This window comes from Zosterops lateralis (genome assembly GCF_965231275.1).
Source record: "Zosterops lateralis genome assembly, chromosome: 37".
Taxonomy (NCBI): Eukaryota; Metazoa; Chordata; class Aves; order Passeriformes; family Zosteropidae; genus Zosterops; species Zosterops lateralis.
Window position 1 is genome coordinate 1265023 of NC_139797.1, and position 27048 is coordinate 1292070.

General features: G+C 56.0%; 2 protein-coding genes across 4 annotated transcripts; both read left to right on the top strand.

Moving 5' to 3' along the window:
* The first annotated feature begins 275 nt into the window (after positions 1 to 275).
* On the top strand, positions 276 to 15441 carry ASPDH (aspartate dehydrogenase domain containing). 2 transcript variants are annotated; one of them, XM_083882087.1, is made up of 8 exons: positions 276 to 326; positions 3063 to 3120; positions 5129 to 5270; positions 6911 to 6995; positions 8337 to 8486; positions 10477 to 10709; positions 12849 to 13000; positions 15314 to 15441. In XM_083882087.1, the coding sequence occupies exons 2-8, from the start codon at positions 3066 to 3068 to the stop codon at positions 15349 to 15351; spliced, it is 855 nt and encodes a 284-aa protein (XP_083738213.1). In that variant the 5' UTR covers positions 276 to 326; positions 3063 to 3065; the 3' UTR covers positions 15352 to 15441. The 2 variants fall into 2 exon arrangements, with proteins under 2 accessions (XP_083738213.1, XP_083738214.1); XM_083882088.1 differs by lacking the exon at positions 8337 to 8486.
* Positions 15442 to 15653: 212 nt separating this feature from the next.
* JOSD2 (Josephin domain containing 2) lies at positions 15654 to 24230 on the top strand. Of its 2 annotated transcripts, none has more exons than XM_083882091.1 (5): positions 15654 to 15732; positions 18568 to 18718; positions 20533 to 20658; positions 22956 to 23150; positions 24110 to 24230. In XM_083882091.1, the coding sequence occupies exons 1-5, from the start codon at positions 15711 to 15713 to the stop codon at positions 24207 to 24209; spliced, it is 594 nt and encodes a 197-aa protein (XP_083738217.1). In that variant the 5' UTR covers positions 15654 to 15710; the 3' UTR covers positions 24210 to 24230. The 2 variants fall into 2 exon arrangements, with proteins under 2 accessions (XP_083738217.1, XP_083738218.1); XM_083882092.1 differs by having other exon boundaries at positions 20533 to 20643.
* The last annotated feature ends 2818 nt before the right edge of the window (positions 24231 to 27048 follow it).

Consider the following 27048-nt stretch of genomic DNA (forward strand, 5'->3'; position numbering starts at 1 on the left):
ATGGGACCTCACCCCAAAATGTGGAAGACCCCTCCCCAAAAAAGGTTCCCAGGGTGGGACCCCTCCCCAAATTCGGGGTCCCAAAGGTGCGACCCCTCCCCAAAATTTGGAGACCCCTCCCCAAAAATGGGACCCTCCCAAATTAGGGACCCCCCACCCAAAATTTGGGGTCCCAAAGGTGCGACCCCTCCCCAAATTGGGCCGCCCCTCCCCCACCCTGTCCCCGCCCCTCCCCCCGCCCGGCCGGACCGGAAGTGGGTGGGGGAGGGGCGGGGGGGGCAAAGGGCGCGGGGGGAGGGGCCGGAACGGTAATTAGTGACCGAGGGGTAATTAACGGGGGTTTGGGGGTAATTAAGGGGGTTTGGGGGTAATTAGAGGGGTTTGGAGTAATTAATGAGGGGAGGGGGAGGGGATTTGGGGGGTTAATTAGCTGGGAGTGGGTTAATTAGGGAGGTTTGGGGTTAATTACGGCGGTCTGGGGTTAATTAGAGGGTTAATTGGGGGGTGGGGGTAATTAATGAGGGGAGGGGGAGGGGATTAGGGGGGTTAATTAGCCAGGAATGGGTTAATTAGGGGAGTTTGGGGGTTAATTAGGGAGGTTTGGGGTTAATTAGGGAAATTTGGGGGTTAATTAGAGGGGTTGAGTGTTAATTACCCGAATTTGGGGTTAATTAGGGGGGTCTGGGGTTAATTAGGGGAGGTTCAGGTTAATTAGGGGGTGGGAGCAATTAATGAGGAGTTGGGGAGGAGATTTGGGGGGTTAATCAGCTGGGGGTGGGTTAATTAGGGCGGTCTGGGATTAATTAGAGGGTTAATTGGGGCAGGGGTCATTAACGAGGGGAAGAGGAGGGGATTTGGGCGGTTAATTAGGGAAATTCGGGGTTAATTAGGGGAATTAGGGGTTAATTAGGGCGGTTTGGGGCTTAATTAGGTAAATTTGGGGGTTAATTAAGGGGCTGACGCTAATTAACGAGGGGATGGAGGGGGGATTTGGGGGGTTAATTAACCGGGAGTGGGTTAATTAGCCAGGGGTGAGGTTAAATAACAGGATTTGTGGTTAATTAGGGCGGTTTTGGGGTTAATTAAGGGGGTTTGGGGTTAATTAGGGGGTTGGGGTAATTAATTAGAGGAGGGGGAGGGGATTTGGGGGGTTAATTAGCCGGGAGTGGGTTAATTAGGGAGGTTTGGGGTTAATTAGGGAAATTTGGGGGTTAATTAGAGGGATTGAGTGTTAATTAGGGGGATTTGGGGTTAATTAGGGGGTTGGGGTAATTAATGAGGGGAGGGGGAGGGGATTTGGGGGGTTAATTAAACAGGAATGGGTTAATTAGGGGAATTAGGAGTTAATTAGGCTGGTCTTGGGATTAATTAGGGAAATTTGGGGGTTAATTAAGGGGTGGGAGTAATTAATGAGGGGAGGGGGAGGGGATTGCCAGGGTTAATTAACCAGGAATGGGTTAATTAGGAGAATTAGGAGTTAATTAGGGCGGTTTGGGGCTTAATTAGGGAAATTTGGGGTTAATTAGAGGGATTGGGGTTAATTAGGAAAATTTGGGGTTAATTAGGGGGTGGGAGTAATTAATGAGGGGAGGGGGAGGGGATTTGGGGGGTTAATTAGCAGGATTTGGGGTTAATTAGGGTGATCTGGGGTTAATTAAGGAGGTTTGGAGTTAATTGAGGGAATTTGGGGTTAATTAGGGCGGTCTTGGGGTTAATTAAGGGGGTTTGGGGTTAATTAGGGGGGTGAGAGTAATTAATGAGGGGAGGGGGAGGGGATTTGGGAGGTTAATTAGCCAGGAGTGGGTTAATTAGTGGAGTTTGGGGTTAATTAGGGCGGTTTGGGGCTTAATTAGGGTGGTCTGGGGTTAATTAGGGGAATTTGGGGGTTAATTAGGGAGGTTTGGGGTTAATTAGGAAAATTTGGAGTTAATTAAGGGGATGGAAGTAATTAATGAGGGGAGGGGGAGGGGCTTTGGGGGGTTAATTAAGGCAATTTGGGGTTAATTAGGGCGGTCCTGGGTTAATTAGAGAGGTTTGGGGTTAATTAGGGAGGTTTGGGGTTAATTAGGGAGGTTTGGGGTTAATTAGGGAGGTTTGGGGTTAATTAAGGGGCTGAGCGTTAATTAAGGGGGGTTGGGATTTAATTAGGAGATGCACTTGTGTTAATTGGGGGTTGGGGGTTAATTAGGGCTGGTCGGGGATTAATTAAGGCACTAATTAGGTGCTAATTACGGGTCAATTAAGGGTTAATCTGGCTGAATTAAGGATAATTAGCGTTAATTAGGGGTTAATTAGGATTAGTTTGGGGTTAATCAGTGTGAATTGAGGGATAATCCATGTTAATAATGGGTTAATTAGCGTTGATTAGTGTTAATTAGGAATCAATTAAGGCTCTTGGAGTGAATTGGGGTTAATTAGTGTGAGTTAGGGGTTAATTAGTGATAATTAAGCGTTAATTAGCATTAAATAGTGTGATGTGAGTCTGGGGCTACTCATTGTTAATTAAGGGTTAATTAACGCTAATTAGTGTGGGTTAGGGTTAATCAGGATTAGTTACTGTTAATTAGTGTGAGTTGGGGTTAATTAAGGGTTAATTAGTGCTAATTAGCGTCAGTTATGTGTTAATCAGGGGTTAATTAGTGTTAATTAGTGCGAGTCAGGGGTTAATCTGTGTTAATTAAAGGTTAATTAGTGTTAATTAGTGCGAGTCAGGGCTTAATCATGGTAAATTAAAAGTTAATTAGTGTTAATTAGTGTAAACCAGGGTTTACTAATTGTTAATTAAGGGTTAATTAGGGTTAATTACAGTTAATTATTGTGAGTTAGGTGTTAATTAGCGTTAATTAGTGTGAGTTAGGGGTTAATCAGAGCTAATTAGGGGTTAATTGTTGCTAATTAGTGTTAATTAGTGTGAGATGGGTTAAGTCAGTTTTAATTAAGGGTTAATTATGGGTTAATCAGTGTTAATTGAGGGTTAATTAATGTGAGTCAGGGGTTAACCAGAGATAATTAGGAGTTAATTAGGGGTCAATTAGCGTTAATTAGCGCTAATTAGCCCCCAGGCCATGGCGGAGCAGCCGCGGACACGGAAAGTGGGAATTCTGGGATACGGGAACCTCGGTACTGGTTATACTGGGGTATACTGGGATAGACTGGGAGAGACTGGGGGGGACTGGGGAGGACTGGGTTGTGCTGGGATAAACTGGGAGGAAACTGGGAGGGGACTGGGATGGACTGGGGGGGACTGGGAGGGACTGGGATATACTGGGAGGGAACTGGGAGAGGTTTGGGTTATACTGGGAGAGACTGGGGGGGACTGGGAGGGACTGGGATGGACTGGGTTATACTGGGATGGACTGGGGTGTACTGGGTTATACTGGGGGGAACTGGGAGGGACATTGGGGACACTGGGGGGGACTGGGAGTGAGACTGGGATGGACTGGGATAGACTCGGAGGGAACTGGGTCATACTGGGATGGACTGGGAGAGGTTTGGGTTATACTGGGATGGACTGGGATGTACTGGGGTGTACTGGGGGGAACTGGGAGGGACATTGGGGACACTGGGGGGACTGGGAGTGAGACTGGGGTGAACTGGGATAGACTGGGAAGGACTGGGTTGTTCTGGAATAAACTGGGAGGAGACTGGGAACAACTGGGAGGGAACTGGGATGGACTGGGATGGACTGGGATGGACTGGGAGAGGTTTGGGTTATACTGGGATAAACTGGAGGGACTGGGTTATACTGGGTTATACTGGGATAAACTGGGTTATACTGGGAGGGACTGGGGTGTACTGGGTTATACTGGGTTATACTGGGATAGACTGGGAGAGGGACTGGGTTGTGCTGGGACAAACTGGGAGGAAAGTGGATTATACTGGGATGAACTGGAATAAACTGGGAGGGGACTGGAATGGACTGGGAGGGACTGGGAAGGACTGAGGGGACTGGTTTATACTGGGGGGGCTGGGGGGGACTGGGAGAGGTTTGGGTTATACTGGGATAAACTGGAGGAACTGGGATGGACTGGGATAGACTGGGATATACTGGGATAGACTGGGGGAGGACTGGGTTGTGCTGGGATAAACTGGGAGGAAAGTGGGTTATACTGGGATGAACTGGAATAAACTGGGAGGGGACTGAGATGGACTGGGGGAACTGGGATAGACTGGGGTGTACTGGGATATACTGGGGGGGACTGGGAGGGACATTGGGGACACTGGAGGGGACTGGGAGTGAGACTGGGAAGGACTGGGTTGTTCTGGAATAAACTGGGAGGAAACTGGGAGGAAACTGGGAACAACTGGGAGGGACTGGGAGGGGACTGGGAGAGGTTTGGGTTATACTGGGATAAACTGGAGGGACTGGGATGGACTGGGTTATACTGGGAAGGACTGGGTTGTACTGGGTTATACTGGGAGACAACTGGGAGAGGACTGGGTTGTGCTGGGATAAACTGGGAGGAGACTGGGAGGAAACTGGGTTATACTGGGATGAACTGGAATAAACTGGGAGGGAACTGGGAGGGACTGGGTTATACTGGAGGGGACTGGGAGGGAACTGGGTTGTACTGGGATATACTGGGTTATACTGGGAGAGGACTGGGTTGTACTGGGATAGACTGGGATAAACTAGGAGGGAACTGGGAAGGACTGGGTTGTACCGGGGGGGACTGGTTTATACTGGGATGGACTGGGAGGGAACTGGGGCTTCCAGAAGGTGACAGGAGGTGACAGGGGTGTCCCCAGGGCAGTTCCTGGTGTCCCAGGGGAGGTGACAGTGACACTGGTGTCCCCTCAGGGCAGTTCCTGGTGTCCCAGGGGAGGTGACACTGGTGTCCCCAATGTCCCCTCAGGGCAGTTCCTGGTGTCCCAGGGGAGGTGACACTGGTGTCCCCAATGTCCCCTCAGGGCAGTTCCTGGTGTCCCAGGGGAGGTGACACTGGTGTCCCCAGTGTCCCCTCAGGACAGTTCCTGGTGTCCCAGGGGAGGTGACACTGGTGTCCCCAGTGTCCCCTCAGGGCAGTTCCTGGTGTCGCAGCTCCTGTCACAGGCCCCGCCCTGGGCCTGTCCCTGTCCCGGTGTCACGGGGAGGTGACAGTGACACTGGTGTCCCCAATGTCCCCAGGGCAGTTCCTGGTGTCCCAGCTGCTGTCACACGGCCCCGCCCTGGGCCTGTCCCTGTCCTTTGTCTGGTCCCGCTCGGGGGGGGCTCTGGGGGCGCTGCCCCCCCACCTGCACCTGCCCGACCTCAGCCACCTGCCCCGCACGTGAGACACCCCAATGTCCCCAAATGTCCCCAAATGTCCCCAAATGTCCCCAAATACACCCCAAAACTGCCCCAAATGTCCAAAATTCACCCCAAAACACCCCGAAATATGCCCCAAACATGCCAAAATATTCAAAATTCACCTCAAAATAGCCCAAATTTGCCCCAAAATAACCCCAAAACAGCCCCAAATAGCCTGAACGTCCCCAATGTCCCCATTATCTCCAATGTCCCCAATCATAATGTCCCCAATGCACCCAATCCCCATGTCCCCAGTGTCCCCAATGTCCCCACAGTGTCCCCATTGTCCCCACAGTGTCCCCAGTGTCCCCATTATCCCCAATGTCCCCAATATCTCCCCCAATGTCCCCCATGTCCCTCCAATGTCCCCAATGTCCCCAATTCCACTGTCCTCACTGTCCCCAGTGTCCCCACAATATCTCCACAATGTCCCCGGCATCCCAAATGTCCCCAGTGTTCTCAATCCCAATGTCCCCCATGTCCCCAATGTCTCCATTGTCCCCACAATGTCCCCAATGCCCCCAGTGTCCCCAGTCCCAATGCCCCCAGTGTCCCTCATGTCTCCAATGTCCCCAATGTCCTCTGTCCCCAATGTCCCCAATGTCCCTCATGTCTCCAATGTCCCCACTGTCCTCTATCCCAATGTTCCCAATGTCCCCAATGTCCCTCATGTCTCCAATGTCGCCACTGTCCTCTATCCCAATGTTCCCAATGTCCCCAATGTCCCTCATGTCTCCAATGTCGCCACTGTCCTCTATCCCAATGTTCCCAATGTCCCCAATGCCCTCAATGTCCCCAAAGTCCCTGCTGTGCTCAATGTCTCCATTATCCCCAATGTCCCAACTGTCCCCTATCCCAATGTCCTCACTGTCCCCATTGTCCTAGTGTCCCCAATGTCCCCAATGTCCCCACGATGTCCCCACTGTCCCATTGTCCCCGCTGTCCCCGCTGTCCCCAACGGTGTCCCCACTGTCCCCGCTGTCCCTGTGTCCCTACTGTCCCCATTGTCCCCACTGTCCCCATTGTCCCCAATCCCAATGTCCCCACAATGTCCCCAATGTCCCCAATGTCCCCAATGTCCTCACTGTCCCCATTGTCCCTCTGTCCCCAATGTCCCCAATGTCCTCTATCTCAGTGTCCCCAGTGTCCCCGCTGTCCTCACTGTCCCCATTGTCCCTGTGTCTCCAATGTCCCCAATGTCTCCACTGTCCCCAATCCCAGTGTCCCCACTGTCTCCGATGTCCCTAATGTCTCCATTGTCCCCAGTGTCCCCTCCATGTCCCCAATGTCCCCGATGTCCCCAATATCCCAAATGTCCCCAATATCTCCCACAATGTCCCCCATGTCCCCAATGTCCCCAGTACCTCCACTGTCCCCAACCCCCAACGTCCCCACTGTCCCCAATGTCCCCATTATCCCCAAAGTCCTCACTGTCCCCATTGTCCCCAATGTCCCCACTGTCCCCAGTGTCCCCAATCCCAATGTCCCCCCAACATCCCCACTGTCCCATTATCCCCAAAGTCCTCACTGTCCCCATTGTCCCCAATGTCCCCACTGTCCCCACTGTCCCCACTGTCCCCATTGTCCCCGCTGTCCCCAACAGTGTCCCCATGTCCCCAGGGGTGTGGACCTGGTGGTGGAGGTGGCCCATCCCTGCCTGGCCCAGGAGCACGGCGAGGACATCCTGAGACACGCCGACTTCATGGTGACACCGCGGGGACACCGGGGGGGCTGGGGACATTGGGGACATTGAGGGGGCTGGGGACATTGGGGACACCGGGGACACTGGGGGGGCTGGGGGGAGTGGGAACATCTGGAGGGACTGGGGACACTGGGGGATTTGAGGAATTGGGGACACTGGGGACATTGGACACATTGGGGACATCGGGGGGTGTTGAGTAGAATGGGTGGGAGTGGGGACATTGGGGACATTGGGGGAATTTGGGGACAGTAGGGACATTGGGGGGTGTTGGGGACACTGAGAGATTTGGGGACATTGGGAACACTGGGGGGACTGGGGACATTGGGGACAATTGGGGACATCTGGGGGGCTGGGGACAGCGAGGGGATTTGGGGACACGGGGATTTGGGGACACTGAGGACATTGGGGACATTGAGGACAATGTGGGGTGTTGGAGACATTGGGGACAGCGAGGGGACATTGGGGACACTGGGGATGTTGGGTATAATGGGTGGGATTGGGGACATTGAGGACATTGGGGAGATTTGGGGACATTGGGGACATTGGGGATATTTGGGACAGTGAGGGTAGTGGGTGGGATTGGGGACACTGGGGACATTGGGGACATTGAGGGATGTTGGGGACATTGGGAGTGTTGGGGACATTGGGAGGATTTGGGGACATTGGGAACACTGGGGGTGTTGGGGACATTGGGGACATTTAGGACAGTGGGGGTAGTGGGTGGGATTGAGGACACTGGGGCCATTGAGGACATTGGGGACATTGGGGACATCAGGGAGTGTTGAGGACATTGGGGGATTTGGGGACAGTGGGGACACTGGGGACATTGGGGACATTGGGGATATTTGGGACAATGGGGTAGTGGGTGGGATTGAGGACACTGGGGATATTGGGGACATTGGGGACATTGGTGGGATTTGGGACATCAGCTGGGATTGGGGACAGTGGGGACATTGGGTGGCATTGGGGACACTGGGGACATTGGGGACACTGGGTGCAGTGGGTGGGATTGGGGACATTGGGGACATGGAGGGCTTGGGGACAAGGGAATGTGGGGGACATTGGAGGTGGGACCAGCAGGGCCAGGGTGACCCACCCAGTGTCCCCAATGCCCCCAATGTCCCCAGTGTCCCCAGTGTCCCCATTATCTCCAGTGTCACCAATGTCATCAATCCCGCCCAGTGGCCCCATTATCTCCGATGTCCCCATTGTCCTCAGTGTCCCCATTGCCCCCGATGTCCCCATTGTCTCCAGTGTCCCCAATGTCCCCAGTGCTGTCCCAGGTGGGGTCCCCGTCGGCCCTGGCGGTGTCCCCAATGTCCCCAATGGTGTCCCCTGTCCCAGGTGGGGTCCCCGTCGGCCCTGGCGGACCCCGACACGGAGCGGCGGCTCCGGGCGGCGGCGGCGCGTGGGGGTCACACCCTGTACGTCCCCAGGGGGGCCCTCTGGGGCTGCGATGACATCGCCAGGATGGACAGCGCGGGGACACTGCAGGTGACACTGGGGACACTGGGGACAGTGGGGATAATGGGGATAATGGGGACATGGCCAGGATGGACAGCGCGGGGACACTGCAGGTGACACTGGGGACATTGGGGACAGTGGGGATAATGGGGATAATGGGGACAACAGGGACATCGCCAGGATGGACAGCGCGGGGACACTGCAGGTGACACTGGGGACATTGGGGACAGTGGGGATAATGGGGATAATGGGGACAACAGGGACATCGCCAGGATGGACAGCGCGGGGACACTAAAGGTGACACTGCAGGGACATTGGGGACACCAGTGGAGTCATTGAGGACACTGCTGGGGACACTGGGGACAATGGGGACATGGACAGGATGGACCGCACGGGGACACTGCAGGTGACACTGTGGGGACACTGCTGGGGACACTGCAGGTGACACCACTGGGGACACTGGGGACACTGCTGAGGACATTGGGGACAATGAGGACATGGCCAGGATGAACAGCACGGGGACACTGCAGGTGACACCAATGGGGACATCAGGGACATTGCTGGGGACAATGGGGACATTGGGGACACTGGGGACACTGGGGATATCGCCAGGATGGACAGCACGGGAACACTGCAGGTGACACTGCGGGGACACCTATGGGGACACTGGGGATAATGGGGACAATGGGGACATGACCAGGATGGACAGTGTGGGGACACTGCAGGTGACACTGCAGGTGACACTGCGGGGACACCAGTGGGGACACCATTGGGGACATTGGGGATTATGGGGACACTGGGGATAATGGGGACATTGGGGATAATGGGGACATCACTAGGATGGACCGCATGGGGACACTGCTGGGGACATTGGGGACACCAGGGACATTGGGGACATCATGGACATGGGGGACATTGAGGACACTGCTGGGGACACTGGGGACACCAGGGACATTGGGGACATCATGGACATGGGGGACATTGAGGACACTGCTGGGGACACTGGGGACACGGCCAGGATGGACAGTGAGGGGACACTGGCTGTGAGTGGCACTGGGGACACCAGACACCAGGGTCAGTCCCTGACCATGTCACCGTCCCCAGCTGTCCCCACGTCTGGCTGTCCCCATGTCCATGTGTCTGGCTGTCCCCCAGCCTTGGGGACAGAGTCTGGAGACACTGTCTAGGTTTGGTGACACTGTCCCCTCAGTGTCCCCTGTATGTCCCCAATGTCCCCAATGTCCCCCCAGGCGCTGAAGGTGACGATGACCAAGGCCCTGGGCAGTGTCCCCAATGTCCCCGGTGATGTCCCCTCAATGTCCCCTGTGTCCCCCCAGGCGCTGAAGGTGACGATGACCAAGGCCCTGGGCAGTTTCCGGCCGCAGGGCTGTCCCCATGTCCCCAATGTCCCCAATGTCCCCAATGTCCCCATGTCCCCATGTCCCCCATGTCCCCTCAGGCGCTGAAGGTGACGATGACCAAGGCCCCGGGCAGTGTCCCCAATGTCCCCAATGTCCCCAATGTCCCCTGTGTGTCCCCAGGCGCTGAAGGTGACAATGACAAAGGCCCCGGGCAGTTTCTGGCCGCAGGGCTGTCCCCATGTCCCCAATGTCCCCATGTCCCCTGTGTGTCCCCCCAGGCACTGAAGGTGACGATGACCAAGGCCCTGGGCAGTGTCCCCAATGTCCCCAATGTCCCCTCACTGTCCCCATGTCCCCAGGCGCTGAAGGTGACGATGACCAAGGCCCCGGGCAGTGTCCCCAATGTCCCCAATGTCCCCCGTGTCCCCCCAGGCGCTGAAGGTGACGATGACCAAGGCCCCGGGCAGTTTCCGGCCGCAGGGCTGTCCCCATGTCCCCAATGTCCCCAATGTCCCCAATGTCCCCAATGTCCCCCGTGTGTCCCCAGGCGCTGAAGGTGACGATGACCAAGGCCCCGGGCAGTTTCCGGCCGCAGGGCTGTCCCCATGTCCCCAATGTCCCCAATGTCCCCAATGTCCCCAATGTCCCCATGTCCCCAGGCACTGAAGGTGACGATGACCAAGGCCCCGGGCAGTTTCCGGCCGCAGGGCTGGCTCCGGGAGCGGGTGGCGGCCGCGGTGGCCTCGGGGACAAGGACGGTGCTGTACGAGGGTCCCGTGCGGGCGCTGTGTCCCCTCGTCCCCAACAACGTCAACACCATGGCGGCCGCGGCCCTGGCGGCGCCACACCTGGGCTTCGACGGGGTCACCGCGTGCCTGGTGGCCGATCCCAGGTGAGACAATGTCACCTGTGTCACCTGTGTGTCACCTGTGTGTGTGTCACCTGTGTCATCTGTCATATCCTGTGTGTGTGTCACCTGTGTGTGTCACCTGGGCTTCGACGGGGTCACCGCGTGCCTGGTGGCTGATCCCAGGTGAGACAATGTCACCTGTGTGTCACCTGTGTGTGTCACCTGTGTGTGTGTCACCTGTGTTACCTGTGTGTGTGTCATCTGTCACCTGTGTCACCTGGGCTTCGACGGGGTCACTGCGTGTCTGGTGGCCGATCCCAGGTGAGTTACCTGTCACCTGTGTCACCTGTGTCACCTGTAACCTGTGTGTGTCACCTGGGGTTCGATGGGGTCACCGCGTGTCTGGTGGCTGATCCCAGGTGGGTTACCTGTCACCTGTGTGTCACCTGTGTGTGTCATCTGTCACCTGTGTGTCACCCATGTGTGTCACCTGTGTCACCTGTCACCTGTGTGTGTCATCTGTCACCCGTGTGTGTCACCTGGGATTTGACGGGGTCACGGCGTGTCTGGTGGCCGTTCCCAGGTGGGTTACCTGTGTGTGTCCCCTGTGTGTCACCTGTGTCATCTCCTGTATCACTTGTCACCTCCTGTGTGGCCTTGTGTGTGTCACCTGTGTCACCTGTGTCTGTCACCTGTAAACTCCTCTGTCACCTGTGTGTGTCACCTGGGCTTCGACGGGGTCACTGCCTGCCTGGTGGCTGATCCCTGGTATGTCACCTCTGTGTGTCACCTGTGTGTGTCACCCCCCCGTCCTGTCACTGTCCCCTCTGTGTCCCCTCCCTGTCCTCTCATGTCCCCTTATTGTCACCCATTGTCCCCAACTGTCACCCCATCAGTGTCCCCTCGGTGTCCCCTCAGTGTCCCCAATGATGTCCCCTCAGTGTCATCCTCACTGTCCCCAATGTCCCCTCAGTGTCCCCATTGTCAACCCCACTGTCCCCATTGTCCCCTCACTGTCCCCGCAGTGTCCCCAGCTGGCATGTCATCGAGGTGGAGGTGACAGCGGTGTCCCCTCAGTGTCATTCTCACTGTCCCCTCACTGTCCCCATGGTCCCCTCAGTGTCCCCAATGTCCCCTCAGTGTCCCCTCAGTGTCCCCATGTCCCTGCAGTGTCCCCGACTGGCACATCATCGATGTGGAGGTGACAGTGGTGTCCCCTCAGTGTCCCCAATGTCCCCTCAGTGTCCCCTCAGTGTCCCCAATGTCCCCTCAGTGTCTCCAGTGATGTCCCCACTGTCCCCTCAATGTCCCAATGTCCCCACAGTGATCCCATTGTCCCCCTCAGTGTCCCCTCACTGTCACTATTGTCATTCTTACTGTCCCCTCAGTGTCCCCTCAGTGTCCCCTCAGTGTCCCCATGTCCCCTCAGTGTCCCCAGTGTCCCCATTGTCATTCTCAGTGTCCCCTCAGTGTCCCCATGTCCCCTCAGTGTCCTGGACTGGCACGTCATTGATGTGGAGGTGACAGCGGTGTCCCCTCAGTGTCAGTCTCACTGTCCCCAATGTCCCCTCAGTGTCCCCAGTGTCCTCTCAGTGTCCCCTCAGTGTCCCCGCAGTGATCCCATTGTCACTCTCAGAGTTCCCAGTGTCCCCTCAGTATCCCCCATGTCCCCTCAGTGTCCCCAATGTCCCCTCGGTGTCCCTTAAGTGTCCACATTATCACTCAGTGTCCCCACGTCCCCGCAGTGTCCCCAGCTGGCACCTGGTGGCCATGGAGGTGACAGCGGTGTCTCCTCAGTGTCCCCATTGTCAACCCCACTGTCCCCATTGTCCCCTCAGTGTCCCCAATGTCCCCGCGTCCCCGCAGTGTCCTGGACTGGCACATCATCGATGTGGAGGTGACAGCGGTGTCACTGTCACTGTCATTGTCCCCGCAGTGTCCCCGACTGGCACATCATAGACGTGGAGGTGACAGCAGTGTCACTGTCACTATCACTGTCCCTGCAGTGTCCCCTCAGTGTCCCCTGTCACTGTCACTGTCCCCGCAGTGTCCCCGACTGGCACATCATTGATGTGGAGGTGACAGCGGTGTCACTGTCACTGTCATTGTCCCCGCAGTGTCCCCGACTGGCACATCATTGACGTGGAGGTGACAGCGGTGTCACTGTCATTGTCCCCGCAGTGTCCCCGACTGGCACATCATTGACGTGGAGGTGACAGTGGTGGCCGAGGGTGGCCGTGCCCTGACCGTCACCAGCACCCGCCGCAACCCCGCGGGGGCCGGGGCCGTCACCGGCAGCGCCACCCGCCACAGCTTCTGGAGCAGTGTCATCGGTGTGTCACTGTGTGTGTCATTGTCATTGTGTGTGTCACTGTCATTGTCACTGTGTCACTGTGTGTGTCATTGTCATTGTCATTGTGTGTGTCACTGTATCATTGTGTGTGTCCCTGTGTCACCGGGAGCGCCACACGCCACAGCTTCTGGAGCAGTGTCATCGGTGTGTCACTGTGTCACTGTGTCATTGTGTCATTGTCACTGTCACTGTGTCATCGTGTCATTGTCAGTGTGTCATTGTATGTGTCACTGTGTGTGTCACTGTGTCACTGGCAGCGCCACCCGCCACAGCTTCTGGAGCAGTGTCATCGGTGTGTCATTGTGTCATTGTCATTGTCACTGTGTCACTGTGTCATTGTAAACCGTCACCAGGAGTGCCACGCGCCACAGCTTCTGGAGCAGTGTCATAAGTGTGTCATTGTCATTGTCATTGTGTCATTGTCATTGTGTCACTGTGTCACCGGGAGCGCCACGCGCCACGGCTTCTGGAGCAGTGTCATCGGTGTGTCATTGTCATTGTCATTGTCATTGTGTGTGTCACTGTGTCATTGTAAACCGTCACCGGGAGCGCCACGCGCCACGGCTTCTGGAGCAGTGTCCTTGGTGTGTCACTGTGTCACTGTGTCATTGTCATTGTCACTGTGTCATTGTGTGTCAGTGTGTCACTGTGTCACTGTGTCATTGTAAACCGTCACCAGGAGTGCCACGCGCCACAGCTTCTGGAGCAGTGTCATCGGTGTGTCATTGTCATTGTCATTGTCATTGTCACTGTGTGTGTCACTGTGTCACTGGGAGTGCCACGCGCCACAGCTTCTGGAGCAGTGTCATCGGTGTGTCATTGTCATTGTCATTGTCATTGTGTGTGTCACTGTGTCACTGGGAGTGCCACGCGCCACAGCTTCTGGAGCAGTGTCATCGGTGTGTCACTGTCACTGTGTCATTGTATCATTGTGTGTGTCACTGTGTGTGTCACTGTGTCACTGTGTCACTGTGTCATTGTCATTGTCACTGTGTCACTGTGTCATTGTAAACCATCACCAGGAGTGCCACGCACCACAGCTTCTGGAGCAGTGTCATCGGTGTGTCACTGTCATTGTCACTGTGTCATTGTCACTGTGTCATTGTAAACCGTCACCGGGAGCGCCACGCGCCACGGCTTCTGGAGCAGTGTCATCGGTGTGTCACTGTGTCACTGTGTCACTGTGTCATTGTCACTGTCACTGTGTCATTGTGTCATTGTCAGTGTGTCATTGTATGTGTCACTGTGTGTGTCACTGTGTCACCGGGAGCGCCACGCGCCACAGCTTCTGGAGCAGTGTCATCGGTGTGTCACTGTGTCACTGTGTCATTGTCATTGTCACTGTGTCATTGTGTGTCAGTGTGTCAGTGTGTCACTGTGTCATTGTAAACCGTCACCAGGAGCGCCACGCGCCACAGCTTCTGGAGCAGTGTCATCGGTGTGTCACTGTGTCACTGTGTCATTGTCATTGTCACTGTGTCATTGTGTGTCAGTGTGTCAGTGTGTCACTGTGTCATTGTAAACCGTCACCAGGAGCGCCACGCGCCACAGCTTCTGGAGCAGTGTCATCGGTGTGTCACTGTGTGTGTCATTGTCATTGTGTCACTGTGTCATTGTGTCATTGTCATTGTGGGCCATCACAGGCAGCACCACGCGCCACGGCTTCTGGAGCAGTGTCATCGGTGTGTCATTGTCACTGTCATTGTGTCATTGTCATTGTCACTGTCGTTGTCATTGTGTCATTGTCATTGCATCACTGTGTCATTGTCCCTGTAACTGTCACTGTGTCACAGTGTCACTGTCATTGTGTCATTGTCACTGTGTCATTGTCATTGTCCCTGTCCCTGTGTCAATGTCACTGTGTCACTGTGTCACTGTCATTGTCACTCTCATTGTCAGTGTCACTGTGTCAGTGTCACTGTGTCACTGTCACTGTGTTTTTGTCATTGTCACTGTCATTGTCATTGTCAGTGTGTCATTGTCACTCTGTCACTGTCACTGTCATTGTCACTGTCATTGTCATTGTCCCTGTCCCTGTCCCCGTCCCCGTCCCCGTCCCTGTCCCCTGTCCCATCCGTGTCCCTGTCCCCTGTCCCTGTCCCCTGTCCCATCACTGTCTCCTGTCCCATCACTGTCCCCTGTCCCTGTCCCCGTCCCTGTCCCCTGTCCCATCCCTGTCCCCTGTCCCTGTCCCCTGTCCCCTGTCCCCTGTCCTCTGTCCCTGTCCCCTGTCCCTGTCCCTGTCCCCGTCCCCTGTCCCTGTCCCTGTCCTCACTGTGTCCCCTCCCCGCAGCCTGCACAGGACACGGCGGCTGTGTCAAGCTCTGCTGAGCGGGAACGCCGGAGGAAACATCCCTGGGGACGCTTTGGGGACACTTTGGGGACATTTTTGGGACAATAAAACCCTGCCCGAGCCCCGCGGGTCTGGTGTCGACCTTCTTGTCATGGCGGCGGGGAGGGAACGCGATCTGATTGGCCGAAACGCCGCGCGGGGCACGACGGGAGGAAGGGCGCTCGCCTTTGATTGGTTGATGTCGTGCAAAGCGCTATGGGAAGAAAGTCAAAGCTCTGATTGGACAGTGCTCCGCGCGCGAGGTGCGACGGGAAAGAGGCCGGCGCGCCCTGATTGGCCGGTGCCGCGCGGGGTACGACGGGAGTTGTAGTCGCGGCCTGAGGGGGCAGTGGCCGCCATGGCCCCGGAGGAGGCGCGGGGTGAGGGGGGCGAGGGCGGGGTCGCGTTTTGGGGGGTCCCGGGGGGTCCTGGGGGGGAAAGGGAGGGCTCGGGACGGTTTTGGGTGGCTGGGAGGGGGTTTGGGGGGGGAGGAGGCGGAGGCCGTGCCGAGGGCCCGGCAGGGGAAGGGCCGGGGGGGCCTGGGGGGGTTTGAGGGGTCCTGGGGGGATTTGGGGGGATCTGGGGGGGGGTTGGGGGGTCCTGGGGGGGATTTGGGGGTCCTGGGGGGATTTGGGGGGTCCTGGAGGAGATTTGGGGGGTCCCGGGGGTCTCTGGGAGAGATTAGGGGGGATTTGAGGGGTTTTGTGGAAGGATTTGGGGGTCCTGAAGAGATTTGGGGGGGTCAGGGTGGTCTCGGGGTTGCCAGGACGGGGAATTTGGGGGTGCCGAGAAATCTGGGGGGGATTTGGGGGGACCTGAAGGTATTTTGGGGGGTCCTGATGGTGTTTTGGGGGGTCCTGGGCGTCTCTGGGGGTATTTCGGGGGGTCCTGGGCAAGATTTGGGGGGTCCTGGACAGGATTTGGGTGGTCCTGAGGGTATCTGGGGGTTCCTGAGGGCAATCTGGGGGGTCCTGGGCAGGATTTGGGGGGTCTTGAGGGGATTTTGGGGGTCCCGGGGAGGATTTGGGGGGTCCTGGGGGTCTCCAGGAGGGATTTTGGGGGTTCGAGGGCAATTTTGGGCGGGTCTGGGGTAAATTTGTGGGGATTTTGGGGATCCTGGGGGGGATTTGTGGGGGGTCAGGAATCTGGGGAGGGGTCCTGAGGAGGATTTGAGGGAATTTGGGGGGTCCTGGGGGTCTCTGGGAGGGATTTTGGGGGGTCTCTGGGGTTTGGGGGGGATTTTGGGGGGGTCTGGAGTAACTTTGGGGGAAATTTGAGGGAATTTGGAGGTTCCTGGAGGAATTTTTGGGGGTGTTAGGAAATGTGAGGGGGGATTTGGGGGGTCCTGGGGGGGATTTTGGGGTGCCAGGAATTTGGGGGAGGGTCCTGGGGGAGATTTGAGAGAATTTTGAGGGAAATTTGGGTGTCCTGGCGGGTTTTGGGAGGACTTTGGGATTAATTTTGGGGGGGTTTTGGGGGTCCTGGAGATGTTTTGGGGGGAATTGAAGAGAATTTTTGGGGGGATTTTGGGGGAGGTTCTGAGGGAGAATTTGAGGGAATTCTGGAGGAAATTTGGGGAAGTTTCAGGGGAAATTTTGGGGGGTTTTGGGGTGAATTTGGGGCGGATTTGAGGGATTTTTTTTGGCAATTTTGGGGGAATTTTAGGGGAGATTTGAGTGAATTTTGGGGGAGTTTGGGGTGAATTTGGGGAGGTTTTGGGGTGACTTTTGGGTGAATTTGGGAGGGTTTTGGGAGGGAATTGGAGAGAATTTTGGGGGGATTGTGGGGGAGAATTTGGGGGTCCTGGGGAAGTTTTGGGGGGCAAATTTGGGGGGATTTTGGGGTGAATTTGAGGAGGTTTTCAGGGGAATTTTGGGTGGTTTTGGGGAGAATTTTTGGGGTGAATTTTGGAGGGAATTTTGGGGAGGTTTTTGGGGTAAATTTGGGGAGGTTTTTTGGGGAATTTTGGGTGGTTTTGGGGAGAATTTTTTGGGGTGAATTTGGGAGAGTTTAGGGGGGAATTGGAGAGAAGTTTGGGGAAGTTTTGGAGAGGTTTTTAGGGGAAATTTGAGTGAATTTTGGGGGGAATTTGGGGAATTTTTGGGGTGAATTGGGGGAATTTTTTGGGGGGTCCTGGGAGAGATTTGAGTGAATTTTGGGTGGAATTTTGGGAGGAATTTGGGGTTCCTGAGGTGAAATTTGGGGTGGAATTTGGGGGTCCTGGGGAAGTTTTAGCAGGAATTTTTTTTGGGAGAATTTGGGGAGAATTTTTGGGGGGTTTTGGGAGGGAATTGAAGAGAATTTTGAAGAAGTTTTGGAGGGAATTTTGGGGGGGGGGGGATTGGGGAAGATTTTGAGGGGAATTTTGGGTGGAATTTGGGGATTTCTGGGGAATTTTTGGGGGGGAATTTTTTGGGGTGAATTTTGGGGGGTTTGGGGGGGAACTGGAGGGAACTTTGGGGAAGTTTTGGGGAGGTTTTTGGGGTAATTTTGGGAGGTTTTTGGGGAGAATTTGGGGGGTTTTGGGGGGAATTTCTGGGAGGAATTTGGGGCAAATTTTGGGAGGTTTTGGTGGGGAATTTGGGGGTCCTGGGGAAGTTTTAGAGAGAATTTTTTGGGGGAATTTTGGAGGGAATTTTGGGGGGTTTTGGGGGGAATTTTGGGAGGGTTTGGGGGCAATTGGAGAGAAGTTTGGAGGGAATTTTGGGGAGGTTTTTAGGGGAAATTTGGGAGGCTTTAGGGGAATTTTTGGGAGGAATTTGAAGGGAATTTGGGGAAATTTTTGGGGGGGGTTGGGGGGAATTTTTGGGGAGGTTTTAGGCTGAATTTGGGGAGGTTTTGGGAGAGATTTGAGTGAATTTTGGGTGGAATTTTGGGTGAATTTTGGGATGTTTGGGGTGGAATTTGGGGTGGAATTTGGGGGTCTCACTTTGCCCTCTCCCCTCCCCAGCCTCCCCCTCCCCCAGCCCGGATTTGGGGGGTCCTGGATTTGGGTCTGGGGTCCTGGGACAGGCGTTGGGATCAATTTGAGGAGGTTTTGGGTGGAATTTTGGGGGGAATTTGCAGAGAATTTTTTGGGGGGTTGGGGGAGGAATTGGAGAGAAGTTTGGGGGGATTTTGGGGAAGTTTTGAGGGGGTTTTGGGGGGAATTTGGGGGGGAATTTGTGGGGAATTTGGGGTGTAACTGGGGGGTCTCACTGTCCCTCTCCCCCCAGGCTCCCCCTCCCCCAGCCCGGATTTGGGGGGGGTCCCGGGGGGGCTGTACCACGAGCGGCAGCGCCTGGAGCTCTGTGCCCTCCACGCCCTCAACAACCTCCTGCAGCAGCCCTGGCTCAGCAAGGCCCAGGCCGACGGCATCTGCCGCCAGTGAGACCCCAGACCCAATTTGGGGGGTCCCAGGGGGGTGTGGGGGGGTTTCCTGAATTTGGGGAGGGGTCCCAGGGGGGTTTGGGGGGGTGTTCTGAATTTGGGGAGGGGTCCTGAGGGTCTTAGAGGGGTTTCCTGAATTTGGGGAGGGGTCCCAGGGGGGTTTGGGGTCACCTGGGGGGTCCTGGAGGGGTTTTTTGAATTTGGGGAGGGGTCAGGGGGGTCCTGGAGGGGCGGGCTCAATTTGGGGAGGGGTCCCAGAGGGGTTTGGGGCAGGGGGAGAAGAGTTCTTGAATTTGGGGAGGGGTCTCAGGGGTCCTAGAGGGGGTGTCCTGAATTTGGGGAGGGGTCCCAGGGGGGTTTGGGAGGGTTTTGGAGTGGTGGGAAAGGGTTCCTGAATTTGGGGAGGGGTCCCAGAGGAGTTTGGGGTCCCCTCGGGGGTTCTAGAGGGGTGTCCTGAATGTGGGGAGGGGTCCCCGCGCTGTTTCCTGAATTTGGGGAGGGGTCCCAGAGGGGTTTGAGGTCCCCTGGGGGGTCCTGGAGGGGTTTTTTGAATTTGGGGAGGGGTCAGGGGGGTCCTGGAGGGGCGGCCTCAATCTGGGGAGGGGTCCCAGAGGGGTTTGGGGGAGTTTAGGGTGGAGGGAAAGTGTTCTTGAATTTGGGGAGGGGTCTGGGGGGTCCTAGAGGGGGTTCCTGAATTTGGGGAGGGGTCTCAGGAGTCTTAGAGGGGGTTTCCTAAATTTGGGGAGGGGTCCCAGGGGAGTTTGGGGTCCCCTGGGGGGTCCTGGAGAGGCAGCCTCAATTTGGGGAGGGGTCCCAGGGGGGGTTGGGGGGATTTTGGGGTGGTGGGAAAGGGTTCCTGAATTTGGGGAGGGGTCTCAGGGGGGTTTGGGGTCCCCTGGGGGGTCCTAGAGGGGTGTCCTGAATTTGGGGAGGGGTCTGGGGTCTCCCCGGGAGGGCTCAGGGTGGTTAATTTTGGTCTGGGGTCTCCCCCAGGCTGGGACCGGGTTGTTAATTTGGGTCTGGGGTCTCTCAGGGGGGATGTCAGTACTGATTTGGGTCTGGGGTCTCTGTGGGCAGGGTCAGGGGTTGTTAATTTAGGTCTGGGGTCTCGGCAGGCTGTGTCACTGTACTGATTTGGGTCTGGGGTCTCTGTGGGTTGTTAATTTGGGTCTGGGGTCTCGGCAGGCTGTGTCAGTGTGTTAATTTGGGTCTGGGGTCTGTGCAGGCTTTGTCAGTGTATTGATTTGGGTCTGGGGTCTCAGTGTGTTGTTAATTTGGGTCTGGGGTCTCTGTGGTCAGCACTAATTTGGGTCTGGGGTCTCGGCAGGCTGTGTCAGTGTATTAATTTGGGTCTGGGGTCTCAGTGTGTTAATTTGGGTCTGGGGTCTGTGCAGGCTGTGTCAGTGTACTGATTTGGGTCTGGGGTCTCAGTGTCACTAATTTGGGTCTGGGGTCTGCGCAGGCTGTGTCAGTGTATTAATTTGGGTCTGGGGTCTCAGTGTCACTGATTTGGGTCTGGGGTCTGTGCAGGCTGTGTCAGTGTACTGATTTGGGTCTGGGGTCTCAGTGTCACTAATTTGGGTCTGGGGTCTGCGCAGGCTGTGTCAGTGTATTGATTTGGGTCTGGGGTCTCAGTGTCACTAATTCGGGTCTGGGGTCTGCGCAGGCTGTGTCAGTGTATTGATTTGGGTCTGGGGTCTCAGTGTCACTAATTTGGGTCTGGGGTCTCGGCAGGCTGTGTCAGTGTACTGATTTGGGTCTGGGGTCTCTGTGGGGCTGTCAGCACTAATTTGGGTCTGGGGTCTCGGCAGGCTGTCCCCCGGGGCCCACCCCAACCCGCACCGCAGCGCTCTGGGCACGGGGAACTACGACGTGAACGTGGTGATGGCGGCGCTGGGCACGCGCGGGCTGGCGGCGCTGTGGTGGGACCGGCGACGGTGGGACCCCAGACCCAATTCCCTCAGACCCCAGACCCAATCCCTGAGACCTCCCTCAGACCCCAGACACAATTCCCTGAGACCTCCCTCAGACCCCAGACCCAATTCCTGAGACCCCAGACCCAATTCCCGGGACCCCAGACCCAATTCCCTGAGACCTCCCTGAGACCCCAGACCCAATTCCCGACCTCCCTCAGACCCCAGACACAATTCCTGAGACCCCAGACCCAATTCCCTGAGACCTCCCTCAGACCCCAGACCCAATTCCCGGGACCCCAGACCCAATCCCTGAGACCTCCCTCAGACCCCAGACCCAATTCCCGAGACCCCAGACCCAATTCCCTGAGACCTCCCTCAGACCCCAGACCCAATTCCCGGGGACCCCAGACCCAATTCCCTGAGACCTCCCTCAGACCCCAGACACAATTCCTGAGACCCCAGACCCAATTCCCTGAGACCCTCGGGGACCCCAGACCCAATTCCCTGAGACCCCAGACCCAATTCCTGAGACCCCAGACACAATTCCCTGAGACCCCAGACCCAATTCCCGACCTCCCAGGGACCCCAGACCCAATTCCTGAGACCCCAGACCCAATTCCCGACCTCCCTCAGACCCCAGACCCAATTCCTGACCTCCCTCAGACCCCAGACCCAATTCCCAGAGACCCCAGACCCAAACCTGGGACCTCCCTCAGACCCCAGACCCAATTCCCGGGGACACCAGACCCAATTCCCGGGGACCCCAGACCCAATTCCAGATGGGCCTGGGACCCCACACCCAATTCTGGGATCCTCCCTGAGACCCCAGACCCAATTCCCGGGGACACCAGACCCAATCCCAGGGACCCCAGACCTAATTCCCAGGAACCCCCCTGAGACCCCAGACCCAATCCCGGGGACCCCAGACCCAATTCCGGGGGGGCCTCAGGGACCCCAGACCCAATTCTGGGGACCCTCGGGGACCCCCCCACCCAATTCAGGGATGGACCCAGGACCCCAGACCCAATCCAGGATGGACTCTTGGGGACCCCAGACCCAAATCTGGGACCTCCCCAGGACCCCAGACCCAAATACCGGGGCCCTCAGGGACCCCTCACCCAAATCTGGGACCTCCCTGAGACCCCCAGACCCGAATCCCGTCAACCCTCGGGGACCCCAGACCTAATTCCGGGGACCCTCAGGGACCGCAGACCCAATTCCAGATGGGCCCGGGACCCCAGACCCAAACCCCGGAGACCCTCGGGGACCCCCCACCCAAACCTAGGACCTCCCTGAGACCCCCGACCCAATTTTTGGGAACCTCTCCCACCTCTCCTTGTCCCACTGGGGTGACATAAATTGGGGATTTATTCGGGACCCCTCCCCAATTAATTCAGGACCCTTTCCCCAATTAATCCGTGACCCCTCCCCAAATAATTTATGGCCCCTCCCCAGTTAATTTGTGACCCCTCTAAGACCCCAGACCCAATATTTGGAAACCTCTCCAACCTCTCCTTGTCCCTGGGGGTGACACAGATTGGGGATTAATTCACGACCCTTTCCCAATTAATTCACGACCCCTCCCCAATTAATTGGAGACCCCTCCCCAATTAATTTGTGACCTCTCCCCAGTTAGTTCGGGACCCCTCTCCAGTTAATTCGTGATCCCTCCACAATTAATTTGTGACCCTTCCCCAATTAATCAGGGACCCCTCCCCTATTAATTTGTGACCCCTCTGAGACCCCAGACCCAATTTTGGGAACGTCTCTGACCTCTCCTTATCCCTGGAGGTGACACAAATCGGGGATTAATTCACGACCCTTCCCCAATTAATTCACGACCCTTCCCCAATTAATTCACAACCCCTCCCCAATTAATGAGGGACACTTCCCCAATTAATTCACAACCCCTCCCCAATTAATCAGGGACCTCTCCGCAATTAATTTGTGACCCATCCCCAATTAATTCAGGACCCCTCCCCAATTAATTCGTGACCCCTCTGAGACCCCAGACCCGATTTTTGGGAACCTCTCTGACCTCTCCTTGTCCCTGGGGGTGACACAGATTGGGGATTAATTCACGACCCTTCCCCAATTAATCAGGGACCCCTCCCCTATTAATTTGTGACCCCTCTGAGACCCCAGACCCAATTTTGGGGAACCTCTCCCACCTCTCCTTGTCCCACTGGGGTGACACAAATTGGGGATTAATTCACACCCCTTCCCAATTAATTCGGGACCCTTTCCCCAATTAACCCGTGCCCCCTCCCCAGTTAACCCGTGCCCCCTCCCCAGTTAACAGCCCCCGTGCCCCGCAGGCCCCTGGAGCGGCTGTCCCTGCCCCACGTCCTGGGTTTCCTGCTCAACGTCCCCTCGCGGGTGACGCTGGGGGGGCTGGCCCTGCCCCTGTCCCGCCCCCACTGGATCGGGGTCCGGGAGCTGGGGGGCACCTTCTACAACCTGGACTCCAAACTGAGCGCACCTGCGGCCATCGGGGCGGAGCCGCAGCTCAGGTGAGTCTGGGATACCTGACAGGGGTTAAACACACACCTGGGACACCTGAGAGGGGTTAAACACACACCTGGGGGCACCTTCTACAACCTGGACTCCAAACTGAGCGCACCTGCGGTCATCGGGGCGGAGCTGCAGCTCAGGTGAGTCTGGGGATACCTGAGAGGGGTTAAACACACACCTGGGACACCTGAGAGGGGTTAAACACACACCTGGGCACACCTGGGTATACCTGGGGACACACCTGGGCACACCTGGGGGCACCTTCTACAACCTGGACTCCAAACTGAGCGCACCTGCGGTCATCGGGGCGGAGCCGCAGCTCAGGTGAGTCTGGGGATACCTGACAGGGGTTAAACACACACCTGGGGGCACCTTCTACAACCTGGACTCCAAACTGCCCCAGCCCATGGCCATCGGGGCTGAGCCACAGCTCAGGTGAGTCTGGGACACACCTGGGGACACCTGGGGGACACACCTGGGGACAGCTGGGGACATCCAGGGACACCTGGGGACACACCTGGGGATACCTGAGAGGGGTTAAACACACACCTGGGGAGATGGAATTGTCCCCTCTCAGTTCCCGCTTTGTCACCTCTTTGTCCCCTCTCAGTTCCCTCTTTGTCACCTCTTTGTCCCCTGTTTATCACCTGTTTGTCCCGCTTGTCCCCTTTGTCACCTCTCTGTCACCTCTGTGCCACCTCTTTGTCCCCTGTTTGTCACCTCTTTGTCACCCATTTGTCCCTCCATTTGTCCCCTCTTTGTCCCTTCTCTGTCCCCTCTTTTTCACCTGTTTATCACCCTGTTTGTCCCCTCTTTGTCCCGTTTGTCACCCCGTTTATCATCCATTTATCACCCTGTTTGTCCCCCCTGTGTCCCCTCTTTATCCCCTGTTTATCCCCTGTTTCTCACCTGTTTCTCACCTGTTTCTCACCTGTTTGTCCCCTCTCTGTCCCCCCAGGCAGTTCCTGCGGGAGGCGCTGTCCCGGGGCCCCTCGGAGCTGTTCCTGGTGGTGCCGCGGGAGGTGGAGGAGGCGGGGACCTGGCTCCTCCCCGAGTGACACCTGGGACACCTGGGGACACCTGGGGACACACCGGGGACACCTGGGGACAGCTGGGACACCTGGGGACACCTGGGACACCTGGGACACACCTGGGGACACCTGGGACACCTGGGGACACCTGGGACACCTGGGGACACCTGGGGACACCTGGGACACCTGGGGATACCTGGGGACACCTGGGACACCTGGGACACACCTGGGGACACCTGGGACACACCTGGGGACACCTGGGGACACCTGGGACACCTGGGACACACCTGGGGACACCTGGGACACCTGGGGATACCTGGGGGGACACCTGGGACACACCGGGGACACCTGGGGACACCTGGGACACCTGGGACACCTGGGACACACCGGGGACACCTGGGGACAGCTGGGACACACCTGTGGGGACACCTGAGGTTCAAACCTTCCCAATTTGGGGTTTTTGGGTGCCCAGGTGTCCCCTCAGGTGGCCCAGGGACTTTAAATCCCGACCCCGAAATGGATTAAAAGTGTTTGTTTGGAGATTTGTGTCCGTGTGGTCGTGCTGAGATCGATGGGTTTGACCCCAAAATCCTCGAGTTTCACCTCAAAATCCTCAAATTTCACACCAAATCCTCAAAATTCGCCTGAAAATCCCCAAATTTCACCTCAAAATCCCCAAATTTTGCCTCAAAACCCCCAAATTCTGCCTCAAAATGGCGAAATTCCAGCCCAAATCCCCAAATTTCACCCCAAAAATCCCCAAATTTCACCTCAAAATCCCCAAATTTCACCTCAAAATCCCCAAGTTTCACCCCAAAATCCCCGAGTTTCACCCCAAAATCCCCGAGTTTGACCCCCAAAATCCCAGTTTGACCCAAATCCCCAAATTTCACACCACAATCCCTGAGTTTTCCCCAAAATCCCTGTTTGACCCCCAACATCCCCAAGTTTCACCCCCAAAATCCCCGAGTTTTCCCCAAAATCACTGAGTTTCACCCCAAATCCCTGAGTTTCAGCCAAAAATGGTCGAATTCCAGCCCAATTCCTTGAATTTCGCCCCCAAATCCCCGAATTTCAGCCCAAAATGGCCAAAATCCAGCCCAGATCGTCAAATTGCACCTCAAAATCCCCAAATTTCGCCCCCAAATCCCCATATTTTGCCTCAAAATCCCCAAATTCCATCCCAATATCCCTGAATTCAACCCCAAAATGGCAAAATTCCAGCCCAAACCCCTGAATTTTTCCCCCAAATCCCTGAATTTCACTCCCAAAATCCCTGAATTTCGCCTCAAAATCCCCAAATTCCGCCTCAAAAAGCCCAAAATCCAGCCCAAATCCCCAAATTTCACCCCCTAATCCACGAATTTCAACCCAAATCCCAAAATTTTGCCTGAGTCCCCAAGTTTCACCCCAAAAATGCCAAGTTTCACCCAAAATCCCCGAGTTTCAGCCAAAAAATGGTCAAATTCCAGCCCAAATCCTTGAGTTTTGCCCCCAAATCCCTGAATTTCAGCCCAAAATGGCCAAGATCAAGGCCAGAACCTCAAATTCCACCCCAAAGTCCCCAAATTTTGCCTCAAAATGGCAAAATTCCAGCCTAAATCCCTGAATTCCAACCCAAAAAGGCGAAATTCCAGCCCAAATCCCCGATTTTCATCCCGAATAACCCCAAAATTCGCCTCAAAGTCCCCAAATTCCCTCCCAAAATCCCTGAATTCCGCCCCAAAATGGCAAAATTCCAGCCCAAAACCCCGAATCCCCTCAAAAATCCCTGAATTTACCCCGAAAGTCTTAATTTCTCCCCAAAAATCCTCAATTTCCACCCCAAAATCCTTTAATTCTCCCTCAGAGTCCCCGAATTTCGTCCCAAAATCTCCTTATCCTTCCCCCAGAGCCTGAAACTGATCCCCAAAATCCCTAAATTCCGCCTCAGACCCCGAATTTCGCCCCAAAATCCCCGATTTTAACAACAACAACAACAAAAAAATCCCAATTTTAATTCCAAAATTCCCGATTTTTCTCCCCCTCAGCGCCGGGGGCGGGAAATCCGGGACGGGGGCGTTACCAAGCGTCAAACACGCTCTCTGATTGGCTCCACATTGTGATTGACAACTACATTAACCCGGCGCAGCCAATCAGCGCGCGGCACGGAGTTTCGACGGCGCCCGATGCGCAAAGCTCAAAATCCCCGAATTTCGCCCTAAAATCTCCGTATTTCGCACCCAAATCTCGGAATTTCCCCCTTAAACCAAAGAATTCCACCCCCAAATCCCTGAATTTTTCACCAAAACTCCAGAATTTCACCCCAAAATTCCTCCCCACAGCGCCGGGCGCGGGAGGCGGGAAATCTGAGGCGGGGGGCGTAACCACCCCGACACGCCCTCTGATTGGCTCTGCACATGATTGACACCCTCCCCGGACCCGCGCAGCCAATCAGCGAGCGGCATGTGTGTTCGGCGCCGCGCAGCTCAAAATCCCGAAATTTATCCCTGAAACACCCGATTTTTGGCCCAAATTCTCCGTATTTCGATCTCAAATCCCCGAATTCCCTTCAGAAACCACGAGTCTCACAAAAAAAACCCCAAATTCCACCCCAAAATCCACCAGATTCTTTCCCACAGAGCTCGGAGCGGAAGGCGGGAAACCTGAGGCGGAGGGCGTGACAACCCGGAGCCGCGCTCTGATTGGCTGGCGACGTTGATTGACACCATATCAGACCAGAGTTGGCCAATCAACGCGGGTATTAATGGCTGTGGGGGCCTCGGCTCAAACGTGCTCGCGGCCTTCCCTGGTGGTCTAGTGGTTAGGATTCGGCGCTCTCACCGCCGCGGCCCGGGTTCGATTCCCGGTCAGGGAAGAACAACGT

Excerpts from the sequence above, each read along its gene's own strand:
- ASPDH (XM_083882087.1), top strand. The coding sequence starts at position 3,066 with ATGGCGGAGCAGCCGCGGACACGGAAAGTGGGAATTCTGGGATACGGG. Across the intron at positions 8,487-10,476 it reads ACAGCGCGGGGACACTGCAG|GCACTGAAGGTGACGATGAC; the intron begins GTGACACTGGGG and ends CCATGTCCCCAG. Across the intron at positions 13,001-15,313 it reads CTTCTGGAGCAGTGTCATCG|CCTGCACAGGACACGGCGGC; the intron begins GTGTGTCACTGT and ends CCCTCCCCGCAG.
- JOSD2 (XM_083882091.1), top strand. The coding sequence starts at position 15,711 with ATGGCCCCGGAGGAGGCGCGGG. Across the intron at positions 15,733-18,567 it reads GGCCCCGGAGGAGGCGCGGG|GCTCCCCCTCCCCCAGCCCG; the intron begins GTGAGGGGGGCG and ends CTCTCCCCCCAG. Across the intron at positions 18,719-20,532 it reads GCCGACGGCATCTGCCGCCA|GCTGTCCCCCGGGGCCCACC; the intron begins GTGAGACCCCAG and ends GGGTCTCGGCAG.